The sequence below is a fragment of the Filobasidium floriforme genome (assembly GCF_021052385.1).
Source record: "Filobasidium floriforme strain CBS 6241 chromosome Unknown HD553scaffold_5, whole genome shotgun sequence".
NCBI classification, from domain to species: domain Eukaryota; kingdom Fungi; phylum Basidiomycota; class Tremellomycetes; order Filobasidiales; family Filobasidiaceae; genus Filobasidium; species Filobasidium floriforme.
The window spans coordinates 244,012-258,098 of record NW_025763626.1 but is presented as its reverse complement, the minus strand read 5'-3'; the positions used below and the strand labels follow the sequence as shown (position 1 = coordinate 258,098).

Here is a 14,087-nt window from a genome sequence, read left to right as displayed (position 1 = left end):
CGAGCGAGCGGAGGACAAGAGAGATTTATGTGAGCGACCCGTTTCTGAGCAGACGTCTTGATCAATGCGTAGTTTCTCGATCAAGTGAGGATCGAGAGCATCGGGTCGTCGATTCGAGAGGATTGATCTCTGAAAGCTGAAAGCATACGGATCGTGAACATGATCAAGGTTGGCGAGGTTGCTCGCTCGCTCGCTGCTGCTGTGCCTGGGAGTGAGCGATAGCGCGGGGGGGGGTATGACCGGGGCCGAGGGTGTGGGTCGATGATGAACGCGTGGGAAAAGATGCTGGTAAGTCTTAAGGCGACCCACTCGTCGGAAGCTGTTTCAGGTACCGAGTCCAGTAATCGCCCCGATCACCTGAGCGCGGTTGGAACCTGGTCCTGATCGACGGCTTTGTCTTTGCCTTTGCCACTGGAGCCTACGGTGGCGTTGATAAGTCCAAACCGTAGATCCGCCGTGACGGATGAGGGAACAGGCAGGTAGCTTGAAGGGACACTTGGTAGAGTCGGCTTCCAATTTGCTGGAGGGGATGGAATAGGTTGCCGCGGGAATTTGCTGAAGTTGACAGGAGCTTGTCGCTCCAAGCCTTGAAGGAAGATCGTCTCAGGACCAGTGCCAAGAGCTTCCACAAAAGTCTGTTTCGATGCTGTAATGGCAGTGTCTTGGTCGAAATTGTTCTTCGGGTATAGATAGTAGAAACTGTATGGAAGTCAGCACATGGCCATGTCAGGGTTTGATGGACTCGTTGTACAATAATGTACGTATATCTCCCCGATCACCGGGTCGCGAGGTGGAATCAAACGTGTGTATCGCGTGAGCGGTACCGGGGAAAGGGGGAGGGGGGGCAGATGATCACCGCGACGACCACCAACGGGTGGACGGGCGATTGCGACCAACGAGCATGAGCAGGTTGCAGGTCGAAGATTCTGTGATACGATAGATGAAACACCATCACTCAAGCAGTCTCACTCGCCATGCTCCTTCCTTTTATCGTCTGATCAATTGATCATCATCAAGCCACCCGATCACCTGATGATCCAATAGAAACAATTTGAAACGCAACGCGATCCCTCCCAGGACAGGTTATACCGGATACCCAAAGTCGACCTGCCTCATGTTAAGCTGGAACTCGTAATAATGTCGAACCCTAAACCCAAATCCAGTCCGCGTCCACTCCGTATCAACCCAAACCCAAATCACAACTACCATTCGACCTCGCCTTCACCTTCCTCCACCTCTTTCCATATCAACTCGAACCCCTCTTCCTCCTCGGCTTCTTCTTCGTCCTCTTACGACACCTCGAACCAGGATCGACGACCTGGACGTCGAATCGATTTCTCCGAGAGACGAGGCCGAGATCAAGGACTCGGACTAGGGTTGGAGAGGTTTGGCTTCCTCTTCCGCTGGTTCGGAGGACGAGCTCGCGGATCAAGCCGGCGGAGAGACCCGGACGATCTGACAGGTCAAGACTTGCCACGGTCTTCCAGCTCGAGTTCAAGATCGACCCGCCGGAGGAACACCTTCTCGAACCCTATGCCGCTATCTAATCCGGGCTCCAGCTCCTACTCTAATGGTCGGTCCGGCTCCATCGGCTCGAACAGAAGCCTGAGCAGGATATTTTCCCCGAACAAGCTTATTCATCTTTTAAGAACCCCACGTCGAGCGCTCTTCTTATTGCTACTTGCCGGGGTACTCACACTGGCTTGGCTGAACTCGGGGTTCGCTGGAGATAGCATCCTTGCGGCGAGGAACGGCGCGCAATTAGGACGATCTGGATCTGGGTTGGGGAATCTGGGTCTGAACAGGGTGAGGTGGAAGACGGACAAGGATCCACCTTCTCCTCGTCGAGGTTCGAACCTGAAGCATGATCAGGTCGCAGATGGGGTCAGGGATAGGATGCACCCGGTCTGGCTAGACAGGGGACAAGGGAATGGGAAAGACTTTCATCGAGCTTCGACGGGGGTAGTCGCTGGGTTCGAGAGAGAGTCTTCCGAGCGGGCAAGAGATCAGGAGCGGGACTGGGAGCGGGACGGCAGGGAAGCGGGCGGAGTAGTCGCAGATGAAGCAGTTCTCGAAGATGAACAAGAAGACGAGGATCCGAACGCAGACGTAGATGTGAGGTCAGAACGAGATGACCACGATGATCGGGAAGAAGAGGACGACGTTCAGGAAGATCAAGAGTCTCAAGAGGGAATGTCCGACACGACAGAAGAATACTCGGACGGACTTTCACGGGACACAGAGGCGGGACGGGGAACGGACCTGGCCATCGACCATGACGACAGCGACGACTACATTGACGAGTACGACGAATACTTTGAGGATTTCCAGTGGGGCGATGAGACGGGCCTGAGGGTATTGACCGAGGAAGACCTCTATGATGACGACGATGACCCCAATGTCAACGTTGACGACGCGGGATCCGATATCGACCTTGACGCGGATTTCGAGTCCGACGGTGAGGCCGACGAGGTGTTTTTCGACGAGTCCGAATTCGAATTGGGATCCGAAGCCGACGACGAGGAGGAAGAATCCGAGGAAGCTCGTCAAGCCCGGATCCAAGTATGGCGCGATCGAAACCGGCTTGCGAACCGGGTGCCCTTGCGAGATTTACCGTTCGATAGCGATTCGATGAACGACGAAAAGGAGGATGAACAGCAGCCCGCCTGGATGGAAGGGCTTGAGGAGGAGATGAAGGACGATGGGGAGTGCAGGTTCGAGAGCCCGGTGGAAGGTGAGTTCTCAAACGAACTTGGCCCATTCGACCGCTACACCGTGATGGGATAGAAATCTGAAACTGAATCCGGTCTGGATCTGTATCACACAGCTTATCAGAGAGCGTTAACGAGGTTGAGAAAGCAGAAGTTGGCACAGATGTCAAAGTCTGTTACTGAAGATGACAGCGATTATGAGGAGGAAGAAGTGGATGTTACTGCGGAAGACATCGAAAGGCTTTCACACCCTACGCTAGCTTCTCATACTCTGCCCGACCTGCCTGGAGCACACAAGTATTCGCCTACCGGACATCTCGTCATCTCGACGGATGAGCAGGCGGCGGAACATCCGATCCCACAGCTGTTGAAACTCGGGGAAAGGCGATGGGAAGAGATGATCGGAAGACAGAGCAGGACTTTAAGCGAAGCTGTGGATGAATACAAGAAGAGGTACGGACGGGCACCGCCTAGAGGATTCGATGTCTGGTGAGTGAAATTCAGCCGTGCATCCAAAACATGATCTAACGCAAGACATATTGCCCCTTTCAGGTGGAACTTTGCGCAAGAAAACTCCTTGTTATTGCCGGACGAATACGATCGAATTCATCTTGACCTGGCACCCTTCTGGGCGCTGCCACGGGCCGAGATGAGGAAGCGCGTGAGACAGGCGATGGACGTTAAGGAGACTTTTGTGCTCGTTGTCGATAACGGGACGGTTTCGGTTGAGGTACGTAGACAGTAAGGATCCAGTTTGCTTTGCAGCTTGACTGACGCATACTCTGTGATTAATAGGTCCTAGACATGGGAGGCCTGAACTGGGGCGGGACGCTGCCTAGAGCGAAGGATGCCGCGAGGTGAGCATAATTCATAGTAGACCTAGATTGTGTCGCTCATACTCTCCGCCCTGCCCGCATACAGCCTCATTCGTCCGTTCGCGCAGCATCTCCCCGATATGCGTGCCGTCTTCTCCATCCACGATCAGCCTCAGATATACTTGTCCGCGACACGTAGGGCCAGCTTGATCGAACTCGGTCTTCGTGGGGAGCGTGAGTCGTCCCCGACTTCGTTTGCGATTGAAAGCGTATACTTAGCCTCAGTTCGGCCTTACGTAGATACCAGCCACTTGAACGAGAGTCACTCTTCCGAGATCCGTTGGGACCGGAGCTGTCGTCGCGAGTCTAACTTGAGGAACCCCAACAAGCACGAAGTGGACCGTACGTTTGAACGGGAACCCTTGTATCGGAGACTCGGCTGAAATTGTTGGTCAACAGAACGAGGTAGCTTGGTCTACGACACCTCGGAGGCGACCGACATGTGTAAAAGTAGGTCATGAGTCGGCTCGGGATTCGATAAGTCGAGCAAGTGCTGACGCGTTTTGCCCGTTCAGACCCTTATCTGCTTGATCTGCATGGCTTTACCGTCGAAAAGGTAAGCAAGACAGGATCTTGCCTCGCGAGTTGATAGCTGACTCGTTCGTGTTTCGCGCATACAGCGCGGACCTGCATCACATCCGAAACCCAGGACCAACTTGATCCCGCTTTTCGGTCTGGCCAAGACTTCGATCAAGTGAGTTGCGAAACAAGAATGGTCCGTATCGCGTTGATTTATCATTGTTGTTATCAGCTCCGACATCCTCATCACTCCCCTCGACCAATTCGCCGATGCGCCTGGGTTCGATCCTCCTTGGCGGTTCAAGCGATCGCAGCGAGTCGCCTGGGTAAGATCTCTGCATCCGTTTCGAATTTGCCATCGTCTTGGCTGAAACATCCTCGATGAACAGCGCGGCAGCACTACCGGAATATCGTGGATGGACAAAGACACGCCATGGGAGAAGTCTCATCGGTTCAGGCTGCATAACTTTGCTCAGAACGCTTCCGAGGCAGAGACGACCTTTATGGTACCAGACATCGGAACCGAAGGAGGACCCTTGCGCATGAAAAAGGAGACGGGACCGACAGGCAACCTGTCCGCCTTTTTCTACGACATGAAACTCGCTGGCGAGCCCTTGCAGTGCAACGAGACGGATGGTACTTGTAATGACATGGAGTGAGTATTTTGAGGCTCGTCGTCAGCGTCTCCAGGCGGAAAACTGACTGCTCTACGCCTACACAGCGATAAGATCGATTTTGCGGACTTCCAACCAGCAGAAGAGCTCAATGAATACAAGTTTTTGTTCGATATTGACGGCAACTCGTGGTCTGGCAGGTTCCGCCGGTAAGTCCCTCTGAACCTTGTCAGGCGGGAACGAGGCGCTCATCTCTGTCAAACAGTCTCATGAATACGAAATCAGTGGTGCTCAAGACTGGTATTTTTACCGAGTGGTTCCAGCCCCATTTGATACCGTTAGTACAATTGAATATTTTGTCGCCGGATATCTGCTAACACTGTCATCTTGCGCAGCTGGTTCTCGTACATCCCGACTCGTCTCGATTTTTCGGATCTTCCATTGATCTTGTCCTTGTGAGTGATTATCCCTTGCTTTCAGGGCAGCGTAACTGTACTGACTCCAAATATGGTTCAGCCTGCGGGGAAGCCCTGAAGCGCCGGACGACGGTTTCGACGAGGTTGCCGAAGCGCTGGCCAATAATGGGGTTAGTCCAAGTATCGTCGGTTTTTCACGCATAGTCGAGCCCTGACGAGACGCTATCCGCATTCTAGCGATGCTTCACCCGCAAGATCTTCCGCCTGGAAGATATGCAGGCGTACATGTTCCGGTTGTTCTTGGAATATGCGGTAAGATTCCAGACTCGATACCATGCATCAAGAAACGGCCCACTCACGTGTACGTTCGCCTCGATTTAGCGACTGATGGCTCCTTCGGACGATAATGTCGTAAGGCATATACAACGATTCAGCTGTTCCAATCTATCAGTTCACTAACTAGATGCGTCATTCGATGTATAGGACTTTGTCTTTGACGCGAGCATGACCGACGAGGGAGACATCGCGAGGATCAACACGCCAGAATTCTTTGCAGATGATTCCAAGATCTGGCGTGAACAGGATCAGGCCGAGCCTGAGGTAGAAAATAACATGTGGTAAACAGCCAAGGTTTGAACAAGTGTATTGTAGAGTTGTAAAAAGGGTTTCACAGGTTCGTAGCATAGCATTATTTTCTACATCGAGGTATTATGGGTACAACCCGATATGATTCCGGCCGATACAGTAAGCGGTATAGCCACGCAAGACAAGACAAAACGAACTCCTAAAACCCCTACTTTCTTCTTCAACCAGTAGACATTTCGACATCCTCCCCCAACCCTAACTCGTCATCATCCGGCTCCAGATCCTCCCACGTCAATCCATCTAAAATTCCGTCTGATGGCGGATGTGTCGGTCCCCGAAACCCGTTCCCGAAGCGATCGATCATGAGCCTCTCTTCTTCCTCCATCTGAGCCAACCTCGCCAGCTCTTCTTCATCCAGTTCAACCTGCCTCCCTGAGTCGAGTTCAGATCCCTCCTGCGGTCGACCGTAGTCGTTTCCAGAAGTGTTGTCACCCATACCGCTCGTACTCGCGCTGGCGTTCGTACCACCCGTGTGCATGAAAAACACATCCGTCGTTGGTTCCGTCAAGGGGGTAGACATGGGTATCCCATTCCGAGCGGGCGATGGGCGGTACCTCCAGATTGTGCCCGGAACACTGGGCTGGCCAGGTTGTGGACGAGAACGAGGTGAAGTGAACTGGTTGGGTGCGGTTCCCGTGCCCGACATCGAAGCTGCTGCTGCAGCTTCAGCCTCTGCTTCCGCTTCAGCTTCGGCCTGTCTGATATCCATCTCGAGAACGGCCGGATCTGATCCTCCTACTTCTCGATCATACTGCAACCGAGCTTGGTGCATCAGTTGTCGTCTTTGTTTCTGCATCATCAGTCGGAAGATCTAAGATGAAAAATACGTAAATCCGGCAGGAGATGCGGAGTATCAGCCGGTCAAGCGATGGCTGTCAGTTGGACAGAGAGTCCGAGACGAACCTCTTCATTATCAGCCTGTTCTTCGCTATCCTCTGACATATCCTCGTCATCATCCGCAGCCGGGTCGAAAGTCTTCGGCTTATCTCCCCTCCTCGACCTCCTTGTCGACCCAGCTGACGCCCCTGATCTCTGCCTCGACCTCCCATTCTCCACCCCATTCGCCGTACTGGGCCCATTGCCGCCGACCCTCTTCGAATCACGATCCCGGACCTCCAAACACTGTTGCCTAAACTTGTCCCTCCACATGGCACCCTTGACAGACCGCTCCGTCATGCCATCCACGCTCTCCCCGAATGACGTAAAGCCCGCTGCAGACGCCGACTGCGAATGCCGCCCTAAAGAAGGCCTCTGGCTACCCCATCGAGCGTGAGGATCAGGAGCAGCCCTGTGGCTCGGAGGGAGAGGTTGACGAGCTCTTGCTCGAGAGGCGAAGGATAGGCTTTGGCTGTGGTTCGGCCTCAGGGTGGATGTCGAGGTCGATACGGAGCAGGGGGACGAAGGAGGGTGGTGGTAGGAGGTTCCTGGAGTAGGCGATGGGATAGGTGGGGAAGACGATCCCAAGGGAGGTGGGAAGAACGTTCCCCCATCTCCTCTGTAAGTAGAAGAGATTGGAGGAGAGGACATCGGATCATCCCGATTCATCTCGGTCGTATTGCTCGTCCCGGCTTCGGTCTTCAGGTCATGATGCTGTCCGTTCTGATGCTGGTGCTGGTCATACCGAAACGGGTTGAGGGGAGATAGTGGGAAAGTCCGACAAGCACGAGACGAGTTGGGTGGAGGAGTTGTCGGTAGTGCAGCGGAAGGTGAGAACAAGATTGACATCAACGTATGAACCAGATTCAATGGTGGTAAGGCGTATCGCGAGGGGGTCGTCGATTATCTCGGGCTTGCGGCGTCCTAGTCGTGAGTCGTCAAGTTTGCCAGAACCGTCATCGAAGTGGCTAGCAGATGAGCAAGAGGGATGGATCGAGCCTGAAAGGACACAACTGGCTACTGGGTAGACGTCGGCAATAAATGACAGTATGGCCATTCTGATAGACATCGGATGATCACCGACGAGGCTGATATTTGAGCTGAGACTCGGAAGGATGGCGCCACACACAGAGGATAGATCGTGTCTCAACCACGACTGGCCGCTAACATGATCCTGAAATGATGTCGCAGCCCTATCAACGAGATTGACGGATGATCTTATGAACGCCTAGATACAGTCCAAATCGTATTGCCGGCCGTCCAGTCGGCTGGCCCTCGAATAGTGTGAGCGACATCGAAAATCCTCCTCACCCCCTCCACCGGAGTGGCGTGGCCAACGTCGTATGGCGAGGCACAAGGCGTATTTAGGTCGTCGTTCGAATGACAGGCCAGACAGTTGCATAACCAGCGGAAGAAAGGTGCTCTTCTTACTGGGCAATGACATGGCATCCATCTTCCACGATTGCAAAGACAAATTTCGTAACCTAAGGTATCAACTCACGTAAGAAGGACGACGGATCTGCATTGTCAAAGGCCGGGAGCTTATACAACTGGACACCAATCTTCCATAAAGGAACGACATATCCCCGCTAAACGACAAATGATGTCGGAAGACCAAATCTATCTCGTTCCGCTGTATCCTGATTCATCTGAGTTCTGTGTGAATCCATCTCGAGCAAGGTGTCGGCAGGGGAGCGCAAGGCGTGAGCTCGCTGACGCAGGCGATCGACTGCTGTAATTAAGCAAGAGGTCTTCCTCAGTCTCTAGACTGAGATTCACGCCTGGACGAAACACTTGCTTCTGTTACCAGTTTGCTAGACGCACGTTCCGTTCGGGCACTGTACCTGCAGTTTGGCCGCTTCCGACTCCCTCAGACCCTCCTCTTCCTTCCGACTCGCTTCGTATCCGAGACTCGCCGCAGTGACCTCTGTGTTGCGAGCCGTATTGATTGACGGGGTAGGCGGCCTGATGCCGAGCGGGAGGGATGTACCTCGCTTCACGGGCCTATCGTCCGAGGTAAGCCTTTGCTGTAAAAGCGCTCCTTTGAGCGCGGTTCTAACCAGCGTGGCACTTCCGCCTTGGATATCCTGATCGACGGCTTTTCCTTTTCCCTTGCCGGAAACCAACCTGACGATTGCCGTTTGCAGACCGGATCGTAGCTCTGCCATGGTGGAGGGAGCCTGGACGTAGCTGGATTTGTTGTTGGGCAGAGCCGAGGTCCAATTGGAGGGAGGCAACGGAGTCGGTGGAGTAGCGACTCTGTCCAAGTCCATGGGCCATTGCTGCTCCAAGCCTTGGTAGAATATCGATTTGGGGTAGGTGCCTATAGCCTCTCCAGGAGCTTCTTTCAACGCTATCATTGCAGCGTCTTGGTCAAAGTCGTTTTTTGGGTAGATATAGTAGAGACTGTACGAAGGTCAGCGCATGGCCCTGTCAGGTTCTGATGAACTCGTTTGTATGACATACTTGCAACGATGTTTTTGGGAAACCCCTCTGATCTTGACCTTCGCTGTCTCCCGAACCCCAAAAGCAGCCCTGCTACTCGATGGTATTGTCGCCTTTCCTTCCATGCCCTTCTTGCCCCACGGCTCTCTCTCCTTCCACGCAGCACGCCCTGGTGTCAAGCGATAGCGACATAGCAAGTGTATACCGGTTCAGCCTTTGAGATGGGGACAACAACCGAGGTTGCGTAATTCGGATCCGAAATAAGAAGGAGACAAAAAGCTTCCGCACGTCGGCCGAGGCTATCAAAGGCGCGCAATCAGCGTTCCCTCGAATGCTCGATCCTTGATGTCGATATTGATGTTCGACCTAGATACACAGCGTGCTCTGGCTATGATAAGTAGGCATGAGGTCTGACGTATACGAAGTCGTAAAGTCCATTGCGAAAAGACGCCATCAGCGGCTAGTATCCTTCCTGTGCCAAGAGCGTCGTGGGGATGTTGTGTTTGTCGCGAGAGTCAGGTGGTGGCTATGCCCAGCGCGAGGGGGTCAGCCTCCTCCTTACACCCCCCGTTGCCATTGTCGTCGAGGTCATCTTGCATCAACTGTTCATCGTCCATAGCATCGATTCTGTGTTTCTCAGTTCTTTCAGATACAAATCATCACTTACACCGTACAGACCCCCTTCCTACGCAACCTATCATTCCCATCGGGTTACGAAAACCCCAGGTTTCTTTTGTTCTGTTTACACCATTCTCATCAACACATCAACTTATCATCCAATTCTTCGACAACGATCAACATGTTCGCCTTGCTCTCCACCCTCACGCTCGCTCTCCTTGGCTCGGCTGCCGCTCAGTTCACCATTACTTCCCCTACCAGCGAGATCTTCTGGGTGAGTATAGTGTTGGGCTTGTCGTTGGAGATGGTGATCAATCTGCTGATCAAAATCGACTTTCTTCTTCTTTTTTGCTCCTACTTTGTTCATGTATCCTCGAACTTTTCCTGTTATCCTACAGATCTCTGACAGCGACAATGTCGTCTCCTGGACCGGCACCTCACCTGCGGCCCAGTTCACCGTCTTGTAAGTCCCTCGCCTCTCTCTACCGAGACCCATCCGGGCGTGATGATTGCCTAGTCCCAACGTCGATGTGATGACTGAATCGATCGCTTGTTCGCTCGTGCAGTATTGCCAACCCGAACGTCAACTTGTTGACGGATAGGACTCCCATTGTGGCCATCTGTGAGTCTCTCTGATCTCCTGCTAACAACTCTGTCATTATCTTGCTCTCCTTCTTGTTGATGGCATTGAGACCTCTGACCGCAGATCGCTGACCTATACTTATCTATTCGCTTCTCCGTATCGACTATGCAGTGGATGCCTTCCGGGGATCTTACTTGTTAAACCCTGGTGCTTTGCCTGCTGGAACGGGATACACCATCCAGGTACGTTCATTCGAATCGTCGCCTAGCCTTCACCTCTCCCAGGTTCTGTACTGACCCGGTCTCATCCTGTCTCTCATTTGATCTTTTTATCGAATCTCTTCCCGTCCCCCTACACTACCGACGGTGCAACAGCTCACTGACACCTTGAACTCTACCAACATCTACGCCGAATCTGAGGCTTTCGAGCTCAAACCCGCCGGTTCCGCCTACCCTACCGTGACTCCTGCCGGAACTGCCGACCCGGCTACGGCCACCCAGAGTGGCAGTATGGGTACCGCCACCTCTACCGGAACTCAGAGTTCGGCTGCGGCCTCGAGCGCTCCGGCGAACGGAGCCGAGGCGATGGGTATCGCTTGGGGCAAGGTCGGAGGGGTTGTCGGGCTGGGTGTTGTCGGGGCTCTATTGGTTTGAGGGTTTTGAGGCTACAGGGTCATCGGGTCTACACCCATGACGTCTACCACACAGGGTGCTTTTCCTTCACTTTCTCAGGTTTACGGGATTCCCAGGCTGGGCTTTCGCTTCTCATCGATTCGGATTGATTACTTCGCTTCGGGCTGTCCTCTTTTACGTTCCCCCACGATCTTTACGCCTAATTGTACCGATTAATTCACTTTATATAATATGGTTCCTCCTTTCCAACTTGCGACAATCCTCCTCCTTAAGACGATGAATTGTGTATCGTATACAAGCAAACCCTTCGGCCTCAGAAGAGCCATCCGGTCTTCTTCGCCTTGCTCCCTTGCTCGAGGCTCGCTCGCCTGATGTGCACCCCCGCCACAGTTTCCGGCAATCCCACCTCCTGCTCGATGGCCCCTCCTTCCTCGTGTTCCGCCTGGAGGATGATATCGTAAGGGTACGAAGGCATCAAGTAATCCTCGTCCTCGTCGTCCTTCTCAATCTCCTGTCTGGGACCGTTCGAGCTGGCCCATACGACGATTGGGGCGCTCTTCCTCAAGGAGAAAATGCTAGCTCGTTGAGCTTGGGCGCGACCGGATCCGTAGCTGTTGCGAGTAGAACGATTGCGACGGTTCCTCAGGGTGCGAGGTACGGGCTCATTCGGATAGTAGAATGGGACGGTGGAGCAGACCCGAGGGAGGTGCATCATACACTTGGTGCGGCTGAAGACGCAGCGAATGCAGACTGGATCAAAAGAAATCGGTCGGTCAGTCCAGATCGGTGGCGAGTAGCGCGTGTGAGTGTGACATACACATGTTGGATTGTTCGGGTAACGATGAGTGATAGCTGAAGACCTATAGATCAATGGTGAATCCAATGCGTAAAAAATGTGCGATAGAGGAGGAGGAAAGAAAGATCAGTTGGGTGTCGGATGAAGGTGCTAGACCTTGTACTATTCGGCGCGAGCGATCTGATGATTCAATTTCCTGTTTGGGGCGGTTGAGGCCGTGACCCATGGGGACTACGCGCCCGTTCATCAAATCTGAGAAAGGCTATCGTCATATGCCCAATCCTGAGTGAAGCGCTAAGCGACAGACCTCTTGCTCTCGTGTTGACCACGTATACAGTGTGGTGAGCCGTTTCACACGGCGCGCGCCTTATTGGACTGTCCATTCGGGACGCAGAACATCTTGTACCAGCGATATTGATCCGCTTGAGAACGGCTCTCTGAACCTGTAAGTACTGGTGGGCCATCGAAGAACCTAATTGATTCCTCCGGACTCGGCGGCACGGTGGTGTATCATATCTTCTGGCATGGTCATTGATTCTCTCTGGGACGTACATCGTGTATCGACAACGATACTGCTAGCCACTCCATCAATGACACATCGTTCTTCCCTTTCCTATCATGAGTGCACGTGTCTATCTCGCACTCCTACTTTTATCCGCAGCGGTCCAACGGCAAGATCGGTTGGTGCAGCTTCCACACTTTGGCCTTTCTCCGTTGCATTTTACCTGCCGCCTGATGCATTCGTCGCACGAGGTGACACCTTGAGGGACCGTGGGTTTTTTTACCCTTGTGTAAGTGCACTCTTCTCCTCTCTCTTCGCACATTCTACAGGGCTGCTGTCTGTCGCATTTGAACTTCCTTCGATGACAGAAATCGCATGCTTGTCGTTTCGTCGACCCATCCGAAGACGTTGTGGAGGCGGTCAGGCCGGATGTAGTGTCTTCATATGCGCTGCTAGCATCAGCTCCGGAAGAGGGATAGTATGACATGACTTGGAATGGAAAGTGTTGTAGAGGGGATGGTGGCGATGGAAACCCTTGTATCGGAAAATGGGAAGCAGAAACCTGCTCGTTTTCCCCTCTCATATATACTAAAATTTTAGTCTCTGCCCACAATCGAGTTCGAACTCCATTCGAGCTCTTCCTTTCAAGGTGTATCCCAATCGGGAAATGCTAGGTTCCGTCATAATCGGCTACGTGCCATCACATAACGTTTGATCGCGTCACTTCTGGATAATCGCAGGCGGAGGCCGCTCTGCCAAATCATTTCAATATCCGTGACGACACGGTGTGGAAATCGATGACGCGCCTTATACAAAGGAATCGCAACATTCGAGCGATTTAATCAATATTACAACATTTTCTGTTAAGGCTAGAGCCTGATGTCGTGACCTGAGAATCGAATTGTGAGTACCAGTGGATAGACGCGGTCTCTTCCGCCTGCCTTGTGGGAAACTTCTCTGCCGTTGTATTCCTGCAACGAGAAGTACTGATCGCAACTGGTAATGGGCCCACGTTTGACCCCCTTTGCTTTTACTTAGCCTAGAAATCTCTCGCGTGAAGCTAGCCCATCATCGATAGGGCAATATCGTGCATCGGCCTTGAGTTGATGTGTTCCCTAAAAGTTGTAGTAAGTCGCAGGAAGTTAATTTGACTGAAGTTGTCCGCAGGGACACAACGATGGCAGTATCTTGTCTCATGGACAGGATGATGATGAGGAGCAGTACTGAATCCCTAGACCATGAGTGCCTGCTCAATTCTGTTAACTTCCGGTAATATACCGAACCGCACCCGGCAGGATTTCGCTTCCCAGGAGTCAAACGCTCGAGTTTGCTGTTAGCTTTATTTTAGGTGGTTCGCCGTCAACAACTTATCATGTCTCTAATCTCATACATCTTGTTTATAATGGCCCGTTATATCTTCAGACACGTTTTAATGCCTGAGCTGCCAGCTTTCTCCCTATGCTATGCTCTTCCGCTTTCCTTTTCCGTAGCTTCGGCTACCTCCCCGTTCTTCTTTTGTTTAAATGTACAGTCCGAACTATCTGCCTTAGAAGGCAAACACACGATGGTGCGGATCCGGCGGCTGTTGAGATGCCTCTTTAGGTATCGCCGTGGATTTGAACCCTGCGAGCAATTGCGTCTGAATCATCGTGATTCCAACCGATAATCAAAGCTTCCGAGTCAGCTGAAGCTGAACGGCGTCCTTTATCAACGCCCACGAAACAGTATCCTCTGTTAGAGAATTGAAGCAGGCATTCCCTCCTGTAAGCTTGAAAGAGGCATGCCCGTCTTTTTGAACCTCGTTACTTCAGTGCTCACGAAAAAGCCAGAATCAAAGCCAGCAGCAGATAGTTGA

At 52.7% G+C, this 14,087-nt stretch overlaps 4 protein-coding genes across 4 annotated transcripts; 2 read left to right on the top strand and 2 right to left on the bottom strand.

Annotated features, from left to right (window-relative positions):
* Positions 1–760: 760 nt before the first annotated feature.
* HD553DRAFT_307005 (uncharacterized protein) lies at positions 761–5,842 on the top strand. The gene is made up of 18 exons (XM_046179373.1): positions 761–2,734; positions 2,828–3,200; positions 3,264–3,441; positions 3,507–3,568; positions 3,633–3,760; positions 3,827–3,928; positions 3,986–4,036; positions 4,102–4,142; positions 4,207–4,280; positions 4,338–4,431; positions 4,495–4,760; positions 4,827–4,928; positions 4,985–5,056; positions 5,115–5,174; positions 5,236–5,305; positions 5,373–5,447; positions 5,517–5,546; positions 5,619–5,842. Exons 1-18 carry the CDS (start codon positions 1,138–1,140, stop codon positions 5,754–5,756), a joined length of 3,513 nt encoding a protein of 1,170 aa, XP_046038385.1. The 5' UTR covers positions 761–1,137; the 3' UTR covers positions 5,757–5,842.
* On the bottom strand, positions 5,843–7,699 carry HD553DRAFT_307003 (uncharacterized protein). The gene is made up of 2 exons (XM_046179372.1): positions 6,684–7,699; positions 5,843–6,591 (listed from the first exon to the last, which is right to left on the bottom strand). The coding sequence occupies exons 1-2, from the start codon at positions 7,503–7,505 to the stop codon at positions 5,941–5,943; spliced, it is 1,473 nt and encodes a 490-aa protein (XP_046038384.1). The 5' UTR covers positions 7,506–7,699; the 3' UTR covers positions 5,843–5,940.
* A 770-nt stretch (positions 7,700–8,469) lies between these two features.
* Positions 8,470–9,283, bottom strand: HD553DRAFT_307001 (uncharacterized protein; the record flags this gene model as incomplete). The annotated part of the gene is made up of 2 exons (XM_046179371.1): positions 9,123–9,283; positions 8,470–9,062 (listed from the first exon to the last, which is right to left on the bottom strand). Exons 1-2 carry the CDS (start codon positions 9,224–9,226, stop codon positions 8,471–8,473), a joined length of 696 nt encoding a protein of 231 aa, XP_046038383.1. The 5' UTR covers positions 9,227–9,283.
* A 456-nt stretch (positions 9,284–9,739) lies between these two features.
* Positions 9,740–11,180, top strand: HD553DRAFT_306999 (uncharacterized protein). Its single transcript, XM_046179370.1, has 5 exons — positions 9,740–9,993; positions 10,118–10,182; positions 10,286–10,341; positions 10,474–10,544; positions 10,677–11,180. Exons 1-5 carry the CDS (start codon positions 9,901–9,903, stop codon positions 10,953–10,955), a joined length of 564 nt encoding a protein of 187 aa, XP_046038382.1. The 5' UTR covers positions 9,740–9,900; the 3' UTR covers positions 10,956–11,180.
* The last annotated feature ends 2,907 nt before the right edge of the window (positions 11,181–14,087 follow it).